The sequence below is a fragment of the Corylus avellana genome, chromosome 8 (genome assembly GCF_965113065.1).
Source record: "Corylus avellana chromosome 8, dhCorAvel1.hap1.2, whole genome shotgun sequence".
Classification (NCBI taxonomy): domain Eukaryota; kingdom Viridiplantae; phylum Streptophyta; class Magnoliopsida; order Fagales; family Betulaceae; genus Corylus; species Corylus avellana.
This window is the reverse complement of record NC_142497.1, coordinates 18,333,832-18,356,311: the sequence shown is the minus strand read 5'-3', so window position 1 is coordinate 18,356,311 and position 22,480 is coordinate 18,333,832. Positions and strand designations below refer to the sequence as shown.

At 34.1% G+C, this 22,480-nt stretch overlaps 3 protein-coding genes across 4 annotated transcripts; 1 reads left to right on the top strand and 2 right to left on the bottom strand.

Moving 5' to 3' along the window:
• Positions 1-4,470: 4,470 nt before the first annotated feature.
• Positions 4,471-7,357, top strand: LOC132163449 (transferring glycosyl group transferase (DUF604)). The gene is made up of 3 exons (XM_059573746.2): positions 4,471-5,349; positions 6,307-6,849; positions 7,256-7,357. Exons 1-3 carry the CDS (start codon positions 4,516-4,518, stop codon positions 7,355-7,357), a joined length of 1,479 nt encoding a protein of 492 aa, XP_059429729.2. The 5' UTR covers positions 4,471-4,515.
• An 84-nt stretch (positions 7,358-7,441) lies between these two features.
• LOC148584225 (Serine/Threonine-kinase RLCKVII protein) lies at positions 7,442-8,896 on the bottom strand. Its single transcript, XM_088518912.1, has 2 exons — positions 8,665-8,896; positions 7,442-7,961 (listed from the first exon to the last, which is right to left on the bottom strand). The coding sequence occupies exons 1-2, from the start codon at positions 8,894-8,896 to the stop codon at positions 7,693-7,695; spliced, it is 501 nt and encodes a 166-aa protein (XP_088375038.1). The 3' UTR covers positions 7,442-7,692.
• A 1,321-nt stretch (positions 8,897-10,217) lies between these two features.
• LOC132163451 (Protein kinase superfamily protein) lies at positions 10,218-14,888 on the bottom strand. 2 transcript variants are annotated; one of them, XM_059573747.2, is made up of 5 exons: positions 14,607-14,888; positions 13,557-13,822; positions 13,010-13,199; positions 12,476-12,867; positions 10,218-10,793 (listed from the first exon to the last, which is right to left on the bottom strand). In XM_059573747.2, exons 1-5 carry the CDS (start codon positions 14,707-14,709, stop codon positions 10,476-10,478), a joined length of 1,269 nt encoding a protein of 422 aa, XP_059429730.2. In that variant the 5' UTR covers positions 14,710-14,888; the 3' UTR covers positions 10,218-10,475. The 2 variants fall into 2 exon arrangements, with proteins under 2 accessions (XP_059429730.2, XP_059429731.2); XM_059573748.2 differs by lacking the exon at positions 14,607-14,888 and adding an exon at positions 14,329-14,465.
• Between the last annotated feature and the right edge of the window lie 7,592 nt (positions 14,889-22,480).

The window sequence follows — 22,480 nt, the reverse complement described above, 5'->3', positions numbered from 1 at the left end:
TAAAGAAAAAATTTCACTTAAAGACCTCTGAACTACCACACATTTTAAGAAGACTTCCTCAAAATTCTAAAACTCTTAATTTCACTCTCTGAATTTTTAATTTGATGTAATATACCCCTACGTCAAATTTAAACGTTAAAAGTGATAAAATAACATTTATATCCCTGATTTGTTTATAAAATTTCAAATAAAAAATAAAATAAAATAAAATCGAAGGGTAATTTAGTCTTTTTAGTCATTTCCATTAGGGTTAACGGTTGGATCTGACAGAATGGGTCAATTGAATCAAATTGAAAGTTTATGAGGTTAAATTGAGAGTTATTGAAATTTGGAAGGTATTCTCAAAATGCATAGTAGTTTATGGGTCTGAAGTGAAATTTTTCATAAATAAAAATATAATTTTTAACATTATTATTATTATAAATAACGAAGTCCCTTGTCAAAAATAGCTTCAAATTCGATCTTTCCCAATATTAGTATTAATAATATGAGGAAGAAGAGATTTCAAAAATATATATATATATATATATATATAAAATAAAAAATAAATAAAAAAAAAAAGGAGAAGAAGAAGCAAAAAAGAGTAAGTTCCTTAAAATTTGAAAAATAAAAAATAAATTTTAGTATTTTTGTTTTTATTTCAATAAGGGTAATTTCGTCATTTTGTTAAAATTGAGGATACATTGTTATTGTTTGGTATTTTATGGGGTAAATTGTCACAATTAATAGTTTGGGGGTAGATTATTATTGAGGTAGTAATTTAAAGGGATTAAGTGAGTGTTACCCTTAATTTTATTTATGCTATTTTTTTTATAAAGAAATTTTAAATACTCAGACTCTTATTTCACTAGACTGATATGAAATTTTTTATTTAAATGAGATGATGTTAACTAATATAGTAGCTTTTATCCACCATTAAGCCTTTTCTTTTAATAAGAATTGAATTAAAAAGGGTTCAACACTTTCACATCACCATCACCTTATAAGACGGGAACCTTTTTTGTGCAAGTGAATACTTTATACTTGTGAACCCGTCATACTTTGATTTCATAAACAGGTAAAAAACTGAGAAGGATGTAGTAGAGCCCCACTTCCACATCGTGGGTCCCACAGCCACGTGAACGCCTCCTTGCAATCATCTTATCCGTTCACGTCTGTGAGTTGTCAAATCAGACAGTCCTGTTGGTGAAGTAGTGCCCTTTTCCTGGTAGACCCCACCAGGAAAAGGTGGTCCCGCTTTGTTGCATTGGCCGGAGTTGGAGATCATGGGAATCAGATGTGTACATGGCAGAAAACACCTCTGTCTCTGTCTCTGTCTCTTTCTTTTCTCTCTCTCTTTCTTTTTCTTTTTCTTCTTTATTTTTATTTTTTATTTTTAATTTATAAATTTTAGAAGAAAGTCCACATATTATTCAAATTATTACCTAATTGACAATATTTTTCAATTTTTAATTACGACAATGTCTCTCTCAAACTACTAAAGCATTGTCAATGTCCGTCTAATACAAAATTAATCTTGGTAAAATTAACAAAACAAAATAGTACAACTTCTAGAAAAAACCTAAAACTGAAAATAATAATAATAATAATAATAATGCAAGGAGTGCCCAAGTTAAAATAAAAAATTTAAAAAAAAAATCTTTTTATAAGAAAAAATTTAGATTTTATAATTTTTTTTAAGTAAAAATTTTCGTTTAAAAAAATATAAATTATGTTTTTTAAAAACAAAAGATAAAAAAAAAAATAAATAAATAAAATTTCTTTTTAAATTTTTTTTTTTTAAAAAAATCGCTTTCTAAAAAAATTAAAAAATAAATTATTTTTTAATTAAAATTTTTGTTTTTTAAAAAAATTATTTTTGTTTTTAATTTTTTTTTTTTTGCAAATTTATAGGGGTATTTTTGTTTTATTGAGAAATATATAGGAGTATTTTTATCTTTTTGCTAGTCTTAGGACATTGACAATATTTTAGTAGTTTGAGAAAACATTGTCAATTAAGTGGTAGTTTAAACTTTACCCTAAATATTATGTATATATGAATTAATCTGTATATTTTATATTAATTGTAATTAAGTAGTAGAAAATATATGTAATTTTTTTTTTTGTTTTTTTTTTTTGTCCTTTTTAAAGTTTTGGGCCAGGAATAGGGGGAACTATCAGGACAGTGACATTGGGGGAAAGCAAATTAGGCTTTGTTGCCCAACAATATCTAGTGAGCAGAGCAGCCCATACCTTTGGCCAATGGGCTCTTCTATGCCCTAGATGGCCTACACATAAGACATTTCAACATCTTGAGTAAGCACATAAATAGACATTACTGATTTGGACATTTCACAACTTTGCATTTTGTGTGTAATGACAAAAAATTGATACCAAAAAGCTCCCTGTCAAATCACATTACTTGCACCAAGGATGAAATGTTACTATAAGATGACGCAGTTGGTCGCACGACCAATTTTAGACTAGGACTTCGTTTGATAAAAGATTTTGTTTTGGTTTTGGTTCTGTAGCAGAAAGTGATTGAAGTGAAAAAAAAAAGTAAGAATGTTTTTTTTAAAAAAAAAGTGAAAAAGTAAGAATGTTTTGTATAGAAAAATGAAAAAATTTTATTTTGTAGTGATTTTTTTATTTGAATAATAATAAAAAATAATTGATATGATGTAAAAAGTAAGAGAATATTAAAAAAATAAAAAAAGTGTGATGAATAGTGTATAACCAAAAACAGGCAAAATCATTTATCAAACGATGCCTATAAATGCCTGCAAAAAGGAGTAGAAAGTAAGTTTAAAAACTTTATGAGAGAGCCAATCGAAAATACTTAATTACTTCGATAAGTAAGTTAGCAAGAGTTTTTGTAAAGAGAATACTCTTTAGAGAAATGAGAATGCGTGAGCAATAATACTAACCTTGTTTGTTAAACGACACCAACATTTTTTAATACTATTCATTTCATTCCCTAAAAAAATCAACACAAAAATATTTTCACTTTTTATATCACATTATTTACTTTTTACTACTATTCAAATAAAAAAAATCAATACAAAACAAATTTTTTTTTCCATTTTTCAATACTATTTTTTTATTTTTCTATACTAATTATTACACTCATTTTTTTTCCTCACCAAACATGAACAATGTAGTGTTGTTTGCCAAACACACTCTTAAATGTGTGTATCGGTTGTCTTCATTTTTCTTAAGCGAAGTAATTTTTCCATGTACAATCTTAGCAAGCTTGGTGTTGGCACGACCTCTGACTTGGCTTGGCACTCAAATCATGTTTTTGAGTGATGTTGGACATGTTTGAAATTGCGTTTAAGAAACCTACAAATGCATTTAACACTTAAAGAATCCGTTTGAAGAAAAAAAAATACTCGTTTGGTAAAAAAAAAATTAAAAGCTCATTTAAGGGCTCAAAAAGCCTAAAAATGGCTAAAACACATTTTTGACAAAAGCTTAAAAATGAAGCATTTTGCCAAAATAAAATTGTTTAATTTAAAAACTCTATTTCTCGAACGTAATTTCAAAGAGGCTCGTACAGTATTCTTTGTGTATTGGTGGGGGTACGGTCCATGAAGAATAGTTGCACTAAATTCCTTACCTCTTGGCAAGCTACAACTATTTACCATTTGTCACATTAATGTCACATGTTGATGGCAGGTTAAGAATGTCGCCTTGATGATTCTTTGCCAAGAATGACATGACAGTTGGGATCGCATATCAGAGCAGCCGTCCTTAACGATCAAAGCAAGTGGCTAGCTAATAGGTTTACTCGGCCCATAACCCGGCCCGAGGTTGCGCACTCCTATCAAAATTGGTTGGGTGGATATACCCAGTATATCGCTATAGATTTCTTGGACAAAATTGTAGCAAATTCATACAAACTCATTTCATAAAGTGACATGTATTATTTAATATGTGAGACGGAAAATATGTAATTTTATTAGAGGGGCTTGTATGAATTACCTACAAACCCGTTTATAACAAATTTCTATTCAGATGTCTTCTTAGAACACTATATATGGTAAAGTTCTTTAAATTCGAACTAGTTTTTCTTTTCTTGTTCATCTCTCGTCCAACTCTATTCATATTTCTGCTTATCCAATAAGAATTTGAGGAATAACATTTCTCTCATCAATTAATTAATTTAGATTATATCATCTTTTAGTGTAATTAATAAAATTAAAACTAAAAAAAGAAGAAAAAAAAAACTCTAATTTTATAAAGATGATAATTTTTGAGATAATAAAATCTAAATTAATTGGCATGGCAAGAAGAACTATACCAAATTTCAACGATGATTATTAATTAATCCATTATACCCGCATTTAAATTCGGTTTATTTCCCAACAAACTCAAAACAAATTAAACTGATCATTAAAATGGATCTCTCTCCCTCCATCTCCCTGCTCTCGGATCCGAATAATCCTCTCCACAGCTTCAACAGAAACCGCCATGGCAGGCATGAAGAACACCAAGGTTGAAGACGCCGACAAAAAGCCTCCACGTTGGACTCAAATGAGGCAACATTTCGGCTTCAGAAGCACCTTCATCACCTGGTTCTTCTTCATTATCTCCATGCTCTGCATCGTCTACTCTTCCAACTTCATGCTCACCACCGGCCAACGCAAATGCCCCGCGGCCACCGCCGCCTCCATTGACGAACAGCTTCAGACGCTCACCAACATCTCCGTCGAAGATGGAAGCGCAGAAGCTTCGTACACCTTACAACTCCCACAAAAATCCCAGCGCTACGACACGGAGCTGAAGCACGTTGTTTTCGGGATCGCCGCCTCGTCGGCTCTGTGGGAGAAGAGAAAGGAATACATAAAAGTGTGGTGGAGGCCGAAGGAAACCAGAGGGGTTGTTTGGTTGGATAAAAGAGTAAGAACCAGAAGAAACGAAGGCCTGCCGGAGATTCGGATATCCGGCGAGACCAAAAGATTCAAATACACGAACCGGCAGGGGCAGAGGTCGGCGCTGAGGATTTCGAGGGTGATTTCGGAGACTTTAAGGCTTGGGATGAAGGATGTGAGATGGTTTGTAATGGGTGACGACGACACTGTTTTCGTGGTGGATAATGTAGTGAGAACTCTTTCCAAGTACGATCACCGGCAATTCTATTACGTCGGGAGCTCGTCGGAGAGTCATGTTCAGAACATATATTTCTCGTATGCGATGGCTTATGGCGGCGGCGGATTCGCCATTAGCTATCCTCTGGCACAGGAGCTGGCGAAGATGCAGGACCGGTGCATTCAGCGGTACCCGGGGTTGTATGGCAGCGACGACAGGATTCAGGCTTGCATGGCTGAGCTTGGGGTCCCACTCACCAAGGAACCTGGGTTTCATCAGGTACGACAATTCCCACAACATGCATGCATACACTCGCGCTTTAAAAATTATCATTGAATTTAAAATTTAATCACTATATTTAATCGCATGTTATGAAGCGTAAGAGAATTGAAATGTGTAACATTTTTCATTTTAAAATAGTCAAAATGAGCATTCGGGTCATATTTTTCCCAAAATTTTTTTAAAAAGTCTTTCAATCTTTTAAAAAATTAGAATTTTACTCCTAAATTTTTTAATTTTGCCCCCTCCCAAACTCCAAATGCTAATTCCGCGACTTGCTTCAAATTGTAACAATGCATTTAAAAAAAAAAAAAAAAGAAGATATATATGATTCTATCTCCTCTAATAAAAAAAAGTCAGGCAGCTTTTTTGGGTGAGGAGAGAATAATGCACATGGGATTACTCTTTTGGCCAAGCAACTCCATAGACGACTCTTTTTATATATTGATTTATTTTTGTTGGGAGCACCATGAATTACTAAAATTCACTATATTTCATCTTTTGATGGAAAATATGAAAAATATAACAATTAAAAAAAGACATATTTTGAAAAATATGATCATTAAGAAAACGATAAACTTTCTAAAATATGATTGTCGAAGAAAGACTATATATTTAAATAAGATAGTGAGAGTTGATAACTAAAGTACTAAGTTGGATGTAGGTGTTTTGAAAAAATAAATAGCCAAAATAAAGTAATTCTTTAATATTTGATGACCCGGATGCACTAATTAGTGATATGTTATTGTTCACACGTCACTAATTAGTTACGTGTGGATATAAAACGTTTTATTCTTTGACACGTCACCATTTTGTGACATTTTGAAAACTAAGGTACTGTAAAAATGTCACAAAATCCTGATTTTTTTGTAGTGGCGATAAACGCTGAAATACCCATAAGACATTAGTGCTCCATATTGTTTAGCATATAAAGACTTGTGTTTTGTCGTTATGCAGTATGATGTGTATGGAGACCTATTAGGGCTTTTGGGAGCCCATCCAATAACTCCATTGGTGTCAGTTCACCACCTTGATGTGGTGGAACCAATATTCCCACGCACCACAAGAGTAAAAGCCCTCCAACACCTCATGCAATCCGTCAGGCACGATTCAGCAAGTATAATGCAGCAATCAATCTGCTATGACAAGAAAAAGTATTGGTCCATCTCCATCTCATGGGGCTATGTGGTTCAAATCTTAAGGGGAGTCATCTCGCCCAGAGAGCTGGAGATGCCCACTAGAACCTTCCTTAATTGGTACAAAAAAGCTGATTACACAGCATATGCATTCAACACTAGGCCTGTCACCAAGCATCCGTGTCAGAAACCCTTTGTTTTCTACATGAGCTCCTCCCGATATGATCGAGCCCGGAAGCAGGTCGTTGGGGTTTACTCTCGTCATAAATCTCGCTCCCCTTATTGTCGTTGGAAGATGAACTCGCCGGAGAAAATCGATTCCGTCATAGTCTTGAAAAAACCAGACCCTCTTCGTTGGCAGAAGGTAATTTTACCATTTCCTATCATCTTATGGCATTAGAGCCGAGAGATCCTGATTTTGAACATTGACTCGATGGTTTACCCTTTTTCCTTTTAGCATAATCTTCTTTTGACTTAGAGTATGTTTGAGATTGTGTTTGAGAAATAGAGATTTTAAATCAAAAAAACGTTTTTTTGACAAAAGTTTCATTTTTTAGCTTTTGCCAAAAAGTGCATTTTGGTTATTTTTAGGCTTTTTTGACCCTTAAAAGTGCTTTCAATTCTTTTACTAAACGAGTACTTTTTTCTTCAAATGAATTTTTTGAGTGTTAAACGCACTTTTAGATCTTTCAAATGCACACCCAGACATGCTCTTAAAAGATTGATATTGCTGTTACTGTTACTGACAGAATCACAAATTTGATATGCAGTCACCAAGAAGGGATTGTTGTAGAGTTCTGCCATCACAGAAGAGCTCAACAATGTACTTGTGGGTGGGAAATTGTCGAGATGGAGAGATTAGTCAGTTGTAGCAGCATCAAGGAAAGCATTATTATAAGAATAAAATCTATGCTAATTAAGAGTGCCAATAGGATCAAAACTCAGAAAGAGAGATTTGCTAGCTTAGATTACACAATTAAATCCACAGAAGAGAAGGAATTTTGAATCAACAACATCACTGATCCACGAAATGAGTCTGATATAGAGTTTAGCTGTTTCTTGTTTTTCTTTGTTTATTTCTTATCAATTTGTGTATCTTGATATATACAAGCAAGATATGCTCAAAAGTGCTAGCTGCTATATATCTATTTGTGTAAAAAGATAAAGAGGAAAACCTTTATTGTGAAACTTTCATTATAACACACTTTCAAAAGTGTTCTTGGAGTACTCTTATCTCTTGCAAACATGTCCCAACACAAAGCTGAAAGAAGCATATCCTGCTGACGGTTCTGCAATCCGATTTACTCGCCGGAGGCGGCCCTTCAGTCTCATTATTGCTTGTGAGATTCAGAGAGTCTGAGGCTATTGGTGATATAGCCGCCGCTGCCAGGATAGCTACATCAATATCATTGAAAAGCACCGGCATCTTAATTTGATGTATAGCAGCAAGTTTGCCATCCTTGATCACCAATTTTACTGCTTTCAAGCAAAAGGTACAAAAGTTAATTAGGCAAAAGGATTGCAAAGAAGAGCAATGAGATGAAAGCATTGCAAAGAAGAGCAATATTTTGACTTTCTAAAGATGGGTTTTTTATTCATTGAGAAACAGAACTACACAAACATGATATTCAGAATTTTCTGCAGCAGCCAATAGCTAGAAGGCAGATGATAGAAAACAAGAAAACACAAAGAGACTAAGGGTGATATTAGACTAAAGAGACTAAGAATAATATTGAAGTCAACAAATATCTTTGTGTTTCAACAACCCTTTCGAACTCCAAGTTCTTTATAAGATTTCAATTTTTTTTTTCTCTTCATTAAATCCATTTTTTGCAGCAGAGGAAGTGCCAAACTCGCCCAATTTTCTTGTGCAGACTCAAGCGAAATGCATAGCAATATTAAAGAACAAAAATCGATGCAATAGAAGAAAAATCCCAAAAGAAAGATACCTAAAAAATCTACAAAACCAATACTAAAGGAAAACAAGAAAAGAAATAGAGAACCAACCCATTCGCCAAAACAAGAAACAATATGAAAAGCAAAGCAATAACATGGAAAAGAATCCTCAAACAACAGTTGGGTTCCTGAAAATTGATTCAACCTGAGAATATATATATATATATATATATATATATATATATATATATATATATATATATATATATATATATAGATATACCTGGGTAAGAGAAGCACCAAAGAACAAAGAGGCAAATGAGCAAAATGACAGGAATGACATGGATCCACTTCTCCGGGGACCGTAAAATCTTTCTGTTAAAGAAGCCCAGAAGACGATCGCCCATATCATCCATTCTTCTTCTTGGAGGGTGCTTTGCTTGTGGCTCCGGGGGGATGTCGATGATCCACTCGTCAAGTGCACGAGATGAGCTTGAAGAGGGCCTCTGCTGCATTCTTGTGAGACAGAGACAGAGAGAGACAGAATTTGAAGCCTCTTTCTAATTAATTAGTTGTGGTGTTCAGGCTTGAGTGATCTGGTTTTAAGGCAGTTTGGCTTTGAAACGATTTTGGGCGGGGAATTCATGCACGTGCAATTCACGTGCCTTATTTATACTGTTCACATGGCTCTCTCTCTAATGGCAAATATCCATTATATTTACCTCTTTCTAACGGCAATACTGAGGGTAATAAATATGATAATGTAATGATAGATGTTGATATAGCAAAATCTCCACAATTTTATTTGAAAATAATGATTGATATTGAGAAAATTTACTTAATAACCCTAGAAAGAAATTATAGGAAATTTAGACGGGCAATTAACCTATAGATAATTTAGATGGGCAATTACCCACCAAGTTCAACTTCTATATAAGTAGTTTGGTTATTTCATATAACAAGATAGTTTGTATGATGTACATGCCGCATTTTTTATTCAAAATAATGTTTGAATTTATGGAAATAGGCATTGAAACAAATTCTTTGAAGCTTTTTCAATCCAAATCAATACCAATTCTTTGAAATAGGGGAGTGATTTTCCTTTTAGATCAGATTCAGAATTTGTACTGCATTTACCTTTTGAGCTTTGTTATTGGGATGCCCACCTCTTTTGTGGTCAATTAGTCAATCATGTAACCCGCTTTCCCTTATTTGATTAAAAAAAAAAAAAAAAATTTATTATTTTGACAACTGCAAAAATTGCAACCTTGTTATAGTGACAAAATCAAATACTAGGGATTTGATATGATTAATTAAATGTCATTCATGTCAACCCATATAGTCGAATGGATTGAAATCTCCAACAATTTTGCTGCCTAACAATTCAAACAGCAAATGTGAAAAAGTTAATATGAAGTTCACATGCCCAAGCAAATTTTGAGTTGTCTGCCCACTTGCTTAAACAGTTGAGTCTCATAAAAACTTATATTTACTGTATAAATTACTAGTAATTCAGGCAGTAAATTGCTAGTGGGATACCCAACTCAACCCATGAACCCGAATTGCCGCCCCGAAAGAGGTCCTCAAGCCTCTTACATCTCGCTTTTCACATGCCTTCGAAAAACACTAGTCTTATTTGCTGTCTAGGCAACAATAGGAAGAAGAAACTTGCAGTGTGTTCATGGTGAAGCACTCCCATCTAACCCACCTAAACTTGCACTGTTTTCCGTACATTTCTCTTTTTAACATCTCTCCAAGTTCCAAGCATAATGCTAAATAGAGTGAAAATACATGCCCAATTACTTAAATATGGCTGGAAAAAGAATCACAGGAAGATCATGAGAAGAGAAGTCATTATTAAGAAAATTTATGCTAAACTATAAAAATGGGTAGACAGTTCCTACAAAGGGGAAATCTTAGGTACAAGAGCTCACATGTACATGAAAGAGGAGATACTGAGAGAAGAAGAGGGCAGGAATTCCCTGTATGTAAAGGTTCAAAGCAGCGCCTGTTATCTTCTATGATGCAAAAATTGATAACGAGGCACATTATGTATGAACAGAGTATAAGGTATTTGACCACTTTATCATTGACTTATTCCTTCCAGCCACTCTCTCTCTGCCCTTCATTTCCGGCAATTTGTCTTCTATCATCATCCCTTTTAACATTAGGAGAAGATGGGCTCCTCCTAGGGTTTTGGATTGGATGGATTTGGGGATCATATTTTTGGGAAGCCAAGTAGTTTAGAGCTGTAACCACATCAGCTATGACAGGTCTCATATTAGGCTGCTCCTGAACACACATTGCAGCAATAGCAAGAGCTTGGTACAAACCTCTCACAGGATATTGACCTTGGAGCAGTGGATCCACCATTTGTGGGAATTTCTTCCTGTCTTTGAATAATGGTCGTGCCTGCAAACAAATACAATACACAACACATCTGTAAGCCTTACTAAGAGCCATGGAAGTCGTCTCAAAATGTCGAAATTTCATAAGAGAATTGGGGGCAGGGTGTTTGACAAAAAAGGAATAAAGAAATCTATTTCAAGCCTGTTTACCAAACGGACTTACTTTTGCTTGGCACAGCTTTTTATGTACTACAATCACATTTTAAGCTCCATAATGCACTATATAATAGGCTCTTAAGATAAGTTACAAGCGCAAACATGCCTTTATATAAATTCATTGATTTTTCTCTTCTGGGAGTTGGTATAGAGTTGTGTAGCTTCCCTAGCCTAGCTACACTATATTGTCAAGTTATATAAAAATCTAATCCAATCTTGTTTAACTCAATATGTGATCCACATGCTTGGGACTCAAAAATAGAGACATGTAAAGAGACCAAGCTAAAATAATAGTAAGTTCATGGTTTATAATTGTCTAATTTCAACTAGGTTGTAAGAGTAAGTAAAGACACTATTTCGGCGTTGAGAATGTCAAGAATGAACAAAAACACACTTTCATCTAGTGATATGAGATAGGACAATATAAACATGCATGGTTCATAATGATGAGGCTATGATGCACATGAACTCCCAAAACGAATCTGAATCAATATGTTTCACTGCATTTGACACTTCAAGGAATTCACCAATGGTGAGTTCAACACAGTGAACGGTCCCATTAAATCTTTGTAAAAGTTCCATTTATTCATTCCTGTTTTGTTCGGTTGTTGTGATGAAAGAATAAACTAACTTTTTCTGAAACTCCCCTTTCTTAATTTGGGGTCTTTGGGGCAAGAAGGGAGTGAAGATCTTTTTATATGCATGAGTTACGCATTATCAAGGCTTCTAATTTTATTTATAAGTTCGAGTTATGCATTATCAAAATATTCTAGCATGATTCTTAAAAGTGAAGGTCAAATTTCAATAGACATACCATAGGTTTTCCAAGTGAAGGAAATAAACAAAAAACTTAACCATGCAATTTGACCAGCTATTTCTACATAATGTAGAGCTCATCCATAATTGGAACTACTTAACAAGCCACTTGGGACCAAACAGCAGTAACATCACCATGCAACTGGGCTGCTCAGCTGAAGATGATTTCCTTAAAAAATGCTCTTGGTTCGGATACTGAGCCGAGTACTTGATCGCTAATGGGCGAGCTCAAGCTCAAGGTCGCACAAAGTTTTCCCCTTAGCAAGCCGAGCCAAGCCAGGGTTTAGATACTCAAGCTCAAGTAAAGCCGAGCTCGCACAGCCACTACTTGGCTCGGCTCAACTAGACTCATTTCCAGCCCCAGTAGTGATATTTACCATTTAAAAAATAAATAAAAAATAAAATAAAAGCCAGCAAATAGGTAAAACTCCTCCTAGGTTCGTCCTTTGGGCTGATCGCTAACCTAATGTTCACCTCAAGTACTAGCTCTCGGGCAGCCAACACAGCTACAAAAAAAATTCAAAAAAGTGATGTAGACAAAGCAATCCCCACTAAATCAACTTTTCAGATTGATAGACTGATGCGCTACACGTGAACCAATATCGAACTAATATTGCTTAGCACAAAATATATCAACAAGAACAGCAACCACAATAATGCAATCCAACCAACACTAATATCAGCAGGTATAGTGAAATAACAACTTTATCTTACCCATGCAACCAGGTTTTGCTCCCTAGCAGTCTTGGTATGATCAATTGCTTTCCTCCCTGTGATGATCTCCAAAAGAACAACCCCAAAGCTGTAAATATCTGATTTAAATGTCAGCTGGCCCGTCATTGCATAATCTGGTGCACAGTACCCATATGTGCCCATAACCCTTGTGGAAACATGAGTCTTATCCCCGATGGGACCTACTTTAGCCAATCCAAAATCCGATAACTTTGGATGATACCCCTCACCAAGCAAAATGTTTGAGCATTTCAGATCACGGTATATAACAGGGGGTTTCATTTCGTCATGCAAATACTCCAAGCCCTGCGCTGCACCAGCTGCTATTTTCATTCTTGTATTCCAATCAAGTACTTGCCTATCAGGTGGAAGCTCTGCCATCAAAAGTCATGGATGAATATAAAAAAAAAAATCCTAACATTCGTAGAGATGATCCAAAAAGTTGAAAAGTTAGCTATAAATGGCCAGAATCGAGATGGGAAGCAAAAGAGATCATGTATTGAGAAAATTAAGTACCATGCAAATGGTTTTCCAAAGATCCTAATGGCATGTACTCATAAACCAATAGCCTCTGATCTCCCTCGGCACAAAAACCAATCAATTTCACAAGATTCGGGTGGTCAGCAAGACCTAATGTCAAAACTTCAACAACAAATTCCCTGATTCCTTGGCTTCCATTACGGTCAAGTTGCTTGATAGCTACGTCCTGCACCAAAAACAGTAACAAAATTCAGGTCTGACCACCAGCCTACTCCATAGAACAAAAGCACAATACTGACCAAATAGGAATTTTAGTAGCAGAACATATACAGCAGCATAATCACACAGTAGTATAACATGGCACCTATAGCTTCCCAAAGCAGAACGATGTGTTCTACAATAATTCTAACTTAATGCAAACATGTTTAAGAGTTGAAATGAAAACTACAACTCTGTCCTGTTGACTAAATGAGCTGTTCTGAGTAATGTAATTTGTTCAGTTTGGTTTCAGGCTTGTTGACTATCACAATTTTGTCTATCATTTCAACAAAGAAATTCTAAAATCAAATTGACTCCAACCAACCTGATTGAGTTTTGCCAAGTGCCCTTTGTAAACTTTTCCAAAACCTCCCTCACCCAGAAAGCAATCGGACCGAAAATTGTCGGTTGCTTCTGCAAGTTCATCAAAGGTAAGTGATTGTGCCCGCTTGCCATCGGTTTTTCCGTCTTTTGTAACCTCATCTATCAAATTCAAACCCTTTACATCCAAAGCTAATTGGTCATCCTTACACACTACCTCCTTCACGTCGGTCTCCTTTACATTCTCATTTGGGCTGACTTTCAATGCATCTAAGATACAGAAACCAAAAGACATAAGCATCCCACACAGAGCCACAGAGAGAGAGAGAACAAACAAAAGTGACATCTAATAAGGACATGACGAGCAAAAGCGGAAAGATTGTTTTGAGATAATTTTTTCTAAAAGAAGGGACTCGGAAAACCAATCATCAAAATTGAAAGCAAACAAAGAGAGTAAAATGACAAAACCCTTTTGGATTATGGGTTGGACATTTCCAGGCATGCAAGCAAACAAAAAAAAAAAAAACAGAGAATATTAGCATAAGTACATGAGCTACATAAACCCAAAATCAAAGCTTAGAAATTTAAATTATATAATTTTGAGAAAGCACCCCTAACTCTAAACCCAAATCAGAATGAAAAAGAAAAAAAAAATTAAACTTTATACTTCAAGAGAAACCCATCTCACCAAAATTAAAATTCAGCCTTCTCTAACTACTCAGTTCACCGTCAACATATTTATCAGAAGAAAATTAAATTGAGACGAAAAGGCATACGTCCACCCATTGAATTAGAGCAAAAAAGTACTGGCGATAATCCTCATGGAAATATGAAACAAGGTGGGGCACGGATTATCACCTACAAAAATTATCAATTTTGAATGATTTACTACGCACCCATATACCAGAAAATTCAAAAAAAAAAAAAAAAAAAAATAGTCACCCAAAAACGTTTATTTTTTAAAAAAATAAATAGAAGAATCTGAATGATCAAATGAAAATGGGTCTTACCTCAATGTCCAGTAAAATTTGATCAAAATGGCATGCAGAATTACCTGAAGCGGTTCGATCGTCTGGCTTGTTCTTCTTGCTGCTATACTTGTCGTTCCCGTTCTCTGATTTTTTGCTTGATTTCCCTGTGCATCGAAAGCAACCCATGACAGCTTCTATCTCTCTGTCTCTCAGCTATTCACAGAATATTAACAAAGAGCCCAAAACAGAGACCCAAAAACCCAAACATAAAAAGTAACAGAGAAAATTTGAGAGTTACAAACACAAGAGACAGAGACAAAGGAGAGAGAGACAGAGACACAGCTGCTCTTATAATTCTTCAAGGCTGTGCCTTTATATTTGGTGTGTAGATTTTACTTTACATTTTGAAAGGGGTTTAAAATTGAGGTGCGAATCATGTTAACATCCCACAAGTTTTCTACCCAATTAGACTTCGCCACATGGCCAGGTGAGGACTATTTAGTCATTCCAAAATTATGGGGCACAATTTAGTACACACCGAAAGACGCCGCGTGAAACGGACAGTGGCAGTTTGGTCAACTGCATTTTAAGGCAACCTGTCATTGCTTGGTCTCTTACGTGTTCATCGCCCACTGTTCTGATGACGTGCCGCCCGGTGGTTGGGGGATTCAGCAATTTCGGCCGAGCTGGTTCGCAACGACAGATCTTTGTCTTTTCCCCACTATAGCCACTAGTTCTTTTCTTTTCTTTTTTTTTTTTTTTTTTCCTCGTATTATTTTGAATTACCTGCCGGTGAGGATTACAATAATTAAAAAAAAAAAAAAGTACATACAATAAATCAATTAAAATCGTATCTTATTTAAAGATTTATATTCTTCCCAAAAAAGAAATAAAAGATTTAAGCCTGATTTGGTAATAAACATTAAACGGTAAGAAAAAATAGACAATTTTATTATTATTATTATTATTATTATTATTTAGTTTTTTTTTTTTAAAAAAGACACGTCAGTGTCTCGAGCAGCCCAGTGGGGTCTGACAAGTGATGTTAAAGTGGGACCCAGTGGCCTACATGTTCCCCACTTAAGACTTACAGCGAATCAAAATATGGAACGGTGATCCACGCGTTGAAGCTCGCGGATCGTAAATGCTACAGATTTCAACCCATCGATGGTTGACATCTGGGGTAAGTAGGTGGTGTGTGATAGCAGACAATCAGCGCTCCACAGTTAATTCTTTTGGTTTTGGTCAACGGCCGTGAATTTTGAAGTTTTAAACCAACGCGCTTGTGTAGTTGGGTGAATAAAACCTCCCAAACCTCTTTTAATGTTGTTCGAAGGTAGTTTCAAGGGTGTTTTTTTTTTTTTTTTTTTTTTTTTTTATGATATAAATATGAGTAATAGTTTTTAATAGAGTCCACGTTTAAAAAATATTTTGTGTTTTGAATTATTTGTTAATAATTATGACAAAGTTATTTAACATTCTGTCAATATAGCTCAATTACTTATAATTATAATAGCATGAAAACCTAATAATGGATATTCTTTTTTCAAAAATAATCCTTGATGATGACTTTATTTGATTTAGTTTCATATTTATTCTGAGCATGATATTATTTCAAGCCCCAAATTGTAATTTTTTTCTTTCACTATATTAACTAAGGGGAAATGCTAAGTGTTCTTTTAACTGTGACGTGACTTTTAAAATTACCAATAGATTAAAAGTCAATAATGATAATCTTAAATTCAACAATAATTTTAAAAGTCACATCACAGTTAGGAGGACACCAGGAGAACACTAGAAAAATACTTAGCATTTCTTCTAACTAATACCTAATTATCAATTAGAAAATTATTTTAATTTATAGTGACAATAATGTTATTTGGGAAACTAGTAAAAAAAGCAAAAGATTTTGGTAATTAAGTGTTGCTGAAAAATTATAGAATTAATGGAGATTTACATTGGAGATATCAACCTCCCTTGATTTCTTCCATGGTTTTGAACTTTGTGTACGTGTACATAATAAATCAAGCAAAACAAAGCTGGAAAATGAATTTATTTTCATAATTTAGATATATTGTTATATAATAATTAAATATGTTGTTATTTTATAATTTAAATTACATAATATTATAATTTGAAATCAGAAAATCTCATTGTGTGCATTGACTTTTGTTGATTTTTGCTTCGTTGTTTTGTTTGAGTCTTATCTACCCAACTGCTATGTTACTTAATTCTACCAACTGGGTACCTGGATGAATTTAAAAGGAAAAAATGTGGGCTGTTAATTAAATGAAAAATAAATAAAAATCATTTCATTGAAGCTCTCAAGATTTCCCAACCTTGTCTGTGTGCAATCAATTCCAATCTGAAAGAGGCACACGTTTTTGTAATTTCCACCGTCAAATCTCTTGCATTTTAAAAAGGAAACAAAAATCAATTTTGCAAGTCAAATTATAATTAGAGTTCCTTTGGATCACTTAAAATGACCAATCAATATGCAATTTAGTACTCGTAAAATGGGTTCATATATCGGGTCCGTGTCAACTTGGTTAACCTATCAACTTGTTTATGTCAATTTGAACACGACACGTTTATTAAACAGGTCATAAATAGGTGACTCGTTTATGAGGCGTAATTTCTGACCGATTAAACTACCATTTAAGTACGGCGTTTCATTGATTTCAACACCAAGAGTACTGCAAGTGGGTTTTTATTTTTCGAGAGTTGTTTCCTTTAGAAATGAGAATGAAATTTAAAGAATATGCTGCTAATGAATAAAAATATAAAAATATATGACTTTTGAGGCAAATGATGAGAGGTAGTCAACTTTTGAGTGCCAAATCCTACTCCTCACAAGAAGCAAAGATGGTGCCACATCAAATTAAAGACAAAACACACATCAAAAAAGGTACATTTAACATCTGTCCAAAATAATAATAATAATAATAAGTAAGACTTTAGGGCGCGTTTGACAAAAGATTTAAAAAATGAAATATATTGAAACTGTAGCAAATTTGATTGATATAAGAAAATAAAAAAAAGTAAGAATATTTTGCAGCAAAAGACTTAAAAAATGAAGTGTATTGAAACTGTAGCAGATTTGATTGATATAAGAAAAAAAAAAAAAAAGAGTAAGAATATTTTGTAGCAAAAGACTTAAAAAATGAAGTGTATTGAAACTGTAGCAGATTTAATTGATATAAGAAAAAAAAAAAAAAAAAGTAAAAATATTTTGTATAAAAAAGTGATATATATATATATATATATATATGTTTTGTAGTAATTTTTTTTATTTAAATAGTAATAAAAAGTTATTGATGTGATGTAAAAAGTAAAAATAATGAGATTAATTTTGAGCGGAATAATTTGATTTTTTTTTTTAGTCCTTTTTGGCAAACACAACTTTAATTTTAATAAATAAATGTTTTAAAAAAGGTCAAATAAAGTTTTGGTGCAACGGTCGGTGCGAGCATTCCGAGCGTGCAACGAAATGTGTTTAATATATAATGCGTACGTTGATGCAACGAGTGGCGTAGAAAGTTCCACCGCCGGAAACAAATTGACCACTCTATATTCAAAATAACTCCTACGTACACTTGGATGGCTGTGATCGATCAACAATTATATACATACAATCCCTTATTACACTTGTCACAAATTTTATCCCTTCCATGTAAAAATATTGGAACATGTTGTGTCACTCCATACACACACACACGTGTATATATATAGGGAGAGATTGGAAATATCGCTGGCATTGTGGGATAGTTGTAAGCAGGAATGGAGCTAGTTTTGAATTTAGGGAGAGTCAAGCCAAATATTTTTTGAAAAATAGCCCATTGGCAAAAAATATCTTAATTTTTTTTTTTTTTTTAGGTCTTAAATTTTTTTTTTCCTTGTAATTTGGGGGGACCAGGGCCACAGCCGGTCCCCCCCTAAATTCATCTTTGGTTGTAAAATAAAATCATAAAAATATGATATCTAGTATTACTCATACATATATGTGGGCGCACACGCGAGTGTGAGAAAATCACAATATATAAACATGTGAGTTTAATAAGTAATTATATTCATTACTCACATTCCGCTCACATTCTCCAAAATTTGTTGCGTGATCCTCAACCAAAAAACCAATTAATCCCTATGCACCAAGTATTATGGGGTCACGCCACATAAGATTTGGAAAATGGAAAAATGATGTATAACATTACTCCAGTTTAATAGACAAAATTGAAAGAAATTTGTTATTAACGGAAATTTTTTTTAAACTAGTTTGGAAGAAATATCTTCCAACCCATTTAAAATAATGTCAAGTGTCTATAAACATTTGAAACGTTAAGTCTAATTTAGTAAACTGTTATTAATGACCTTAAGAGTTTAATATGTATTTTAAATATTTATAAATACTTAATACTATTTTAAATGAGTTAGAGAATGTTTCTTCACAATTGATTTGAAGAAAATTTCTGTCTATTTGATATTGAGTCAAATTGGAAATAAAATTAAAATAGGTTTTTCAAACAGACAATAAAAGAGACAGCCATTAATCTAATCAATGATGATTAGTTTGAAGATATCGGTGTTGTACGTGTTGTTAAGTTGGATGTTTTGAATCTTTTAATTATTAGTAATCAACTTCATCTTTTTCTTTTTCTTTTTTTTTTTTAACTCGGCGTCGTGAGGGAGACGGTATCTTTGAAAGAGACAGCCATGGAAGTGCTTTTCACATCCTTTTGGCTTTCATTATAGAGATTGGGTGAGCACTGAGCAGGAGGGGTAGCCAAACACCTCCCAATGATGTCAGTGAAGCCGTTCTTTTTAGTTTTTAAAGAATTAATGTTGTCATTTTGTTCTTTCTTTTTTTTTTAAAAAAAAAATGTTGTTGTTGGAAGATAATTTTGTTAAAATAGCATATATATATATATGGTGAGGAGGGACCCTCCACCTCCACCTCCACCACCCCCCTTCCCCTTCTCCCCCTCCTAATCCTCCCTTCCCATCTTCGCATTTTTTCTTGGTTTTCTTTGTTTTTGTAAGTGTTTTCGGCCAAAAATCAGCAATTTTGGCCGCTACTGCTCACCCTCTTGGTTGTGTTGCTTGTTTTGTTTGTTTTGAATAATAGTTTTCTCTTTAGATCTGCTGTCGTGAACAATTTACGAGAAAAATGATGTAGTTTCCCATCCGTTTTGGGTTGATGAGGAGTAGATCTAGTCTTCTCAAGAGCAGATCTGTGCTTTTATGACTATTTTTTTGTTGGGGCTGGGTTTTCTCTGTTTTTTGTTGCCCGTATTTTTGTTTGAATAAGGATTGTCCAGACTTTTGGGTTGTGGATGTGATCTGTTTTCAGAACGAGAAAGATGATCTACTTATGCATTGAATTGAATTTATTTAGAACAGATCTGATGTTATAACTGAGATCTGGTGTTATAACTGAAAAATAGTCATAAGTTAGCGGATATTGATGTCATAGATAAGTCTTAAATATTTGATTTTTATATAAAGATCTATGATTTGTAACCTTGTAACTTTGGCTATGATTTTTTAGAGTTTTTTGTTTTGTAATGTAAGAGCGTTAAGCTCATGATCCTTCAATAAGACTAAATTTTTTTCAAAATATATGTGTGTGTGATAGTTATACATTCAATTTCTGCTCTTAAGAGCTTTGTTGGTGGGTGTGGTACACTTCAAGACGTTAAGGAAACCAATTATTTGCAGCCACATTTTTGTGTGTGTTTTTTTATTTTATTATTCCTTTTAGTTTGTTGAATACACCTGCACAGCCATTTTCTGACTTCTGAAATTGTATGCTTTCATGGTCAACGTGTAATGGTGTATTATTTTTAAATTAGACAATAAAATATTTATCTTTCTTTTTACTTGAAACTAAGATAGAAGATCCATACTCACCAAAAACAAAAAAAAAAAAAAAATGACAGAAGATCCTATATATTCATCATCCACCAGAAATTAAATCTTGAAAACAAACAGCACAAATAGCGTTTGCTTTGCTTTTGCTGTTGTTAAATCTTGATCGTCCAATTCTTTTACAAGAAATGTTTTTGTCAGTTTTATAACATTAGATTTAGCTTAGGTGCTGTAGTTTTTTCAATGGTCGAAATTCAATTTCAATTTTTTCGTAAGAGAGAGTAAAATTAAATCCCAACCGTTAAAAAAAGATAACGCCAAACCTATAACAACAATACAACATGTAGGCGTGGCCCAAAATTAAATATGATAGTTAAGAGTGATGATATGGGAAAAAGATGGAGAGTATTTAATCCAAGTTAAGAGCATTGAAAGCAAGTCAAATCTATGAAGGAGTTGGTGGTGCAATTTATGGAGCAGCATTATTATGATCCTAATGCTCCTCCCACCTCCACCGTTGTAATCATGGTCGGAAAGAGACGCGGTTTTGATTAATTCATATAGCGTGCATGTTGTCAGGAAACAGTTGGCGTTGTTAGCCATCATCCAAACCATGCCTTTTCAAAAGTGGGACGCACTTTCCTCTCTACCATGAAACCCTAAAACCATTGATTCCTTTCTTGCAGCTTCTTCCCACCATTTTCGATTCTCCTCCTCCTCCCCCCCACTAAACGACAACCAACTTCTTTTTTCTAATAAACTAGACGCCCAAAAGAAAACTTATTGAACAAAAGGAGTATTGGGAAGAGAGAGAGAGAGAGGACTATACTATACATGCACGCAATCACACAAAGAAAGAAGAATATAAGTCACCTACTCTAGGGAAGTGCTTTTGACTTTTGATAGGAGCTCCACCATCATTGCAGTGGCAGAGGCAGAGGCAGAGCAACATGAATAAATTTTATGGGAGATACTGCACGCGCCTGCCATCATACAAATTGGTAATGTGCTATGATCCTATATAAACATACAGAAGAAAACTGTTACAACAATCAACATGATGTTTGGGGGTTTCCTTTTTACTATATATGAAATACTATATATGTTAATAGGAATACTATATATGAGAGAGAGAGGGGTTTCCTTTTTATTAAGGCAGAACTTTTCGGACCCACCCCTAAACCCCAGTCCCCTGCACCGCACCTTCAAAAGTTTTATTACACGGAACTGGTTAAATCGCTAGCTTTTTATCAGGGGGTGTAACCCCAAGAGATTGTTTGCACTAATGAGATATTGAACCTTGAACCTTGAAGGGAGCAAACTTATCTTATCAATGATATATGTTAGTAGGAATAGATAAGTTCAATTGGTAAAAATTTTTGGTAAAGATGAAAGTAGTTTTGGGTATAATTTTAGATTGTTTGATAATGATTTTAATTTTTAATTTGTAAATTTGTGAAGTAGAGTTATTAGTTTTGTCACTTTCTAAAATGAAGCTAGCCTTTTGATAAGGTAATAAACAAGGAAGGACCAATTAGCTATTTAACCCTTTCTTTTTATGGTAGAATGCAGGAGTCGTCCCTCTTCTCTCCCTCACACCCTTTGCATAAAGGCTGGAAGTTTCTAATTTACTTAGGTGACTTGTTCTCTCTCCCCCAACATTTTGATTCTATTTTTAAGATGGACCATTTCTTGTTTGGTTACTTAACAGTCTTGAATTAGGCTATTGACTAGATTTTATTCAGTTAAAATGACTCCAAGATTCTAGGAAAACATGTTGTAAATAGGAATTAAGCTGCATAAAATCAGGAGAAAATTAGATCGTAGATACGATACGATACCCTACATGTCTTCATCCAGGCAGGATAATCTGGTGCTCTAGAGCAGAATCAGAAATGTAATAGCGTCACCAAAAAGTGCTCTTCCAAGGTTTGTTTTACCCTGCAAGCAGGAACGACGTCGGATCCCGGGTGGGGAATCTCTGTTCACCACAGCATCCTTATTCTTATGGGGGTGAAGCTGCCAGTTGGTCCATGGCGATTGGTTCCTGCATCCTCAATACATTAACAGAAAGTAACCAAGAAGAAGGAAA

Coding starts and splice junctions, on each gene's coding strand:
- LOC132163449 (XM_059573746.2), top strand. CDS start 4,516: ATGAGGCAACATTTCGGCTTCAGAAGCACCTTCATCACCTGGTTCTTC. Junction 5,350..6,306: donor AGGAACCTGGGTTTCATCAG/GTACGACAATTC, acceptor GTCGTTATGCAG/TATGATGTGTATGGAGACCT. Junction 6,850..7,255: donor ACCCTCTTCGTTGGCAGAAG/GTAATTTTACCA, acceptor TTTGATATGCAG/TCACCAAGAAGGGATTGTTG.
- LOC148584225 (XM_088518912.1), bottom strand. CDS start 8,896: ATGCAGCAGAGGCCCTCTTCAAGCTCATCTCGTGCACTTGACGAGTGG. Junction 7,962..8,664: donor TTGGTGCTTCTCTTACCCAG/GTATATCTATAT, acceptor GCTTGAAAGCAG/TAAAATTGGTGATCAAGGAT.
- LOC132163451 (XM_059573747.2), bottom strand. CDS start 14,709: ATGGGTTGCTTTCGATGCACAGGGAAATCAAGCAAAAAATCAGAGAAC. Junction 13,823..14,606: donor AGACGATCGAACCGCTTCAG/GTAATTCTGCAT, acceptor TCTGTATCTTAG/ATGCATTGAAAGTCAGCCCA. Junction 10,794..12,475: donor AGCAAAACCTGGTTGCATGG/GTAAGATAAAGT, acceptor ATTTGTTTGCAG/GCACGACCATTATTCAAAGA.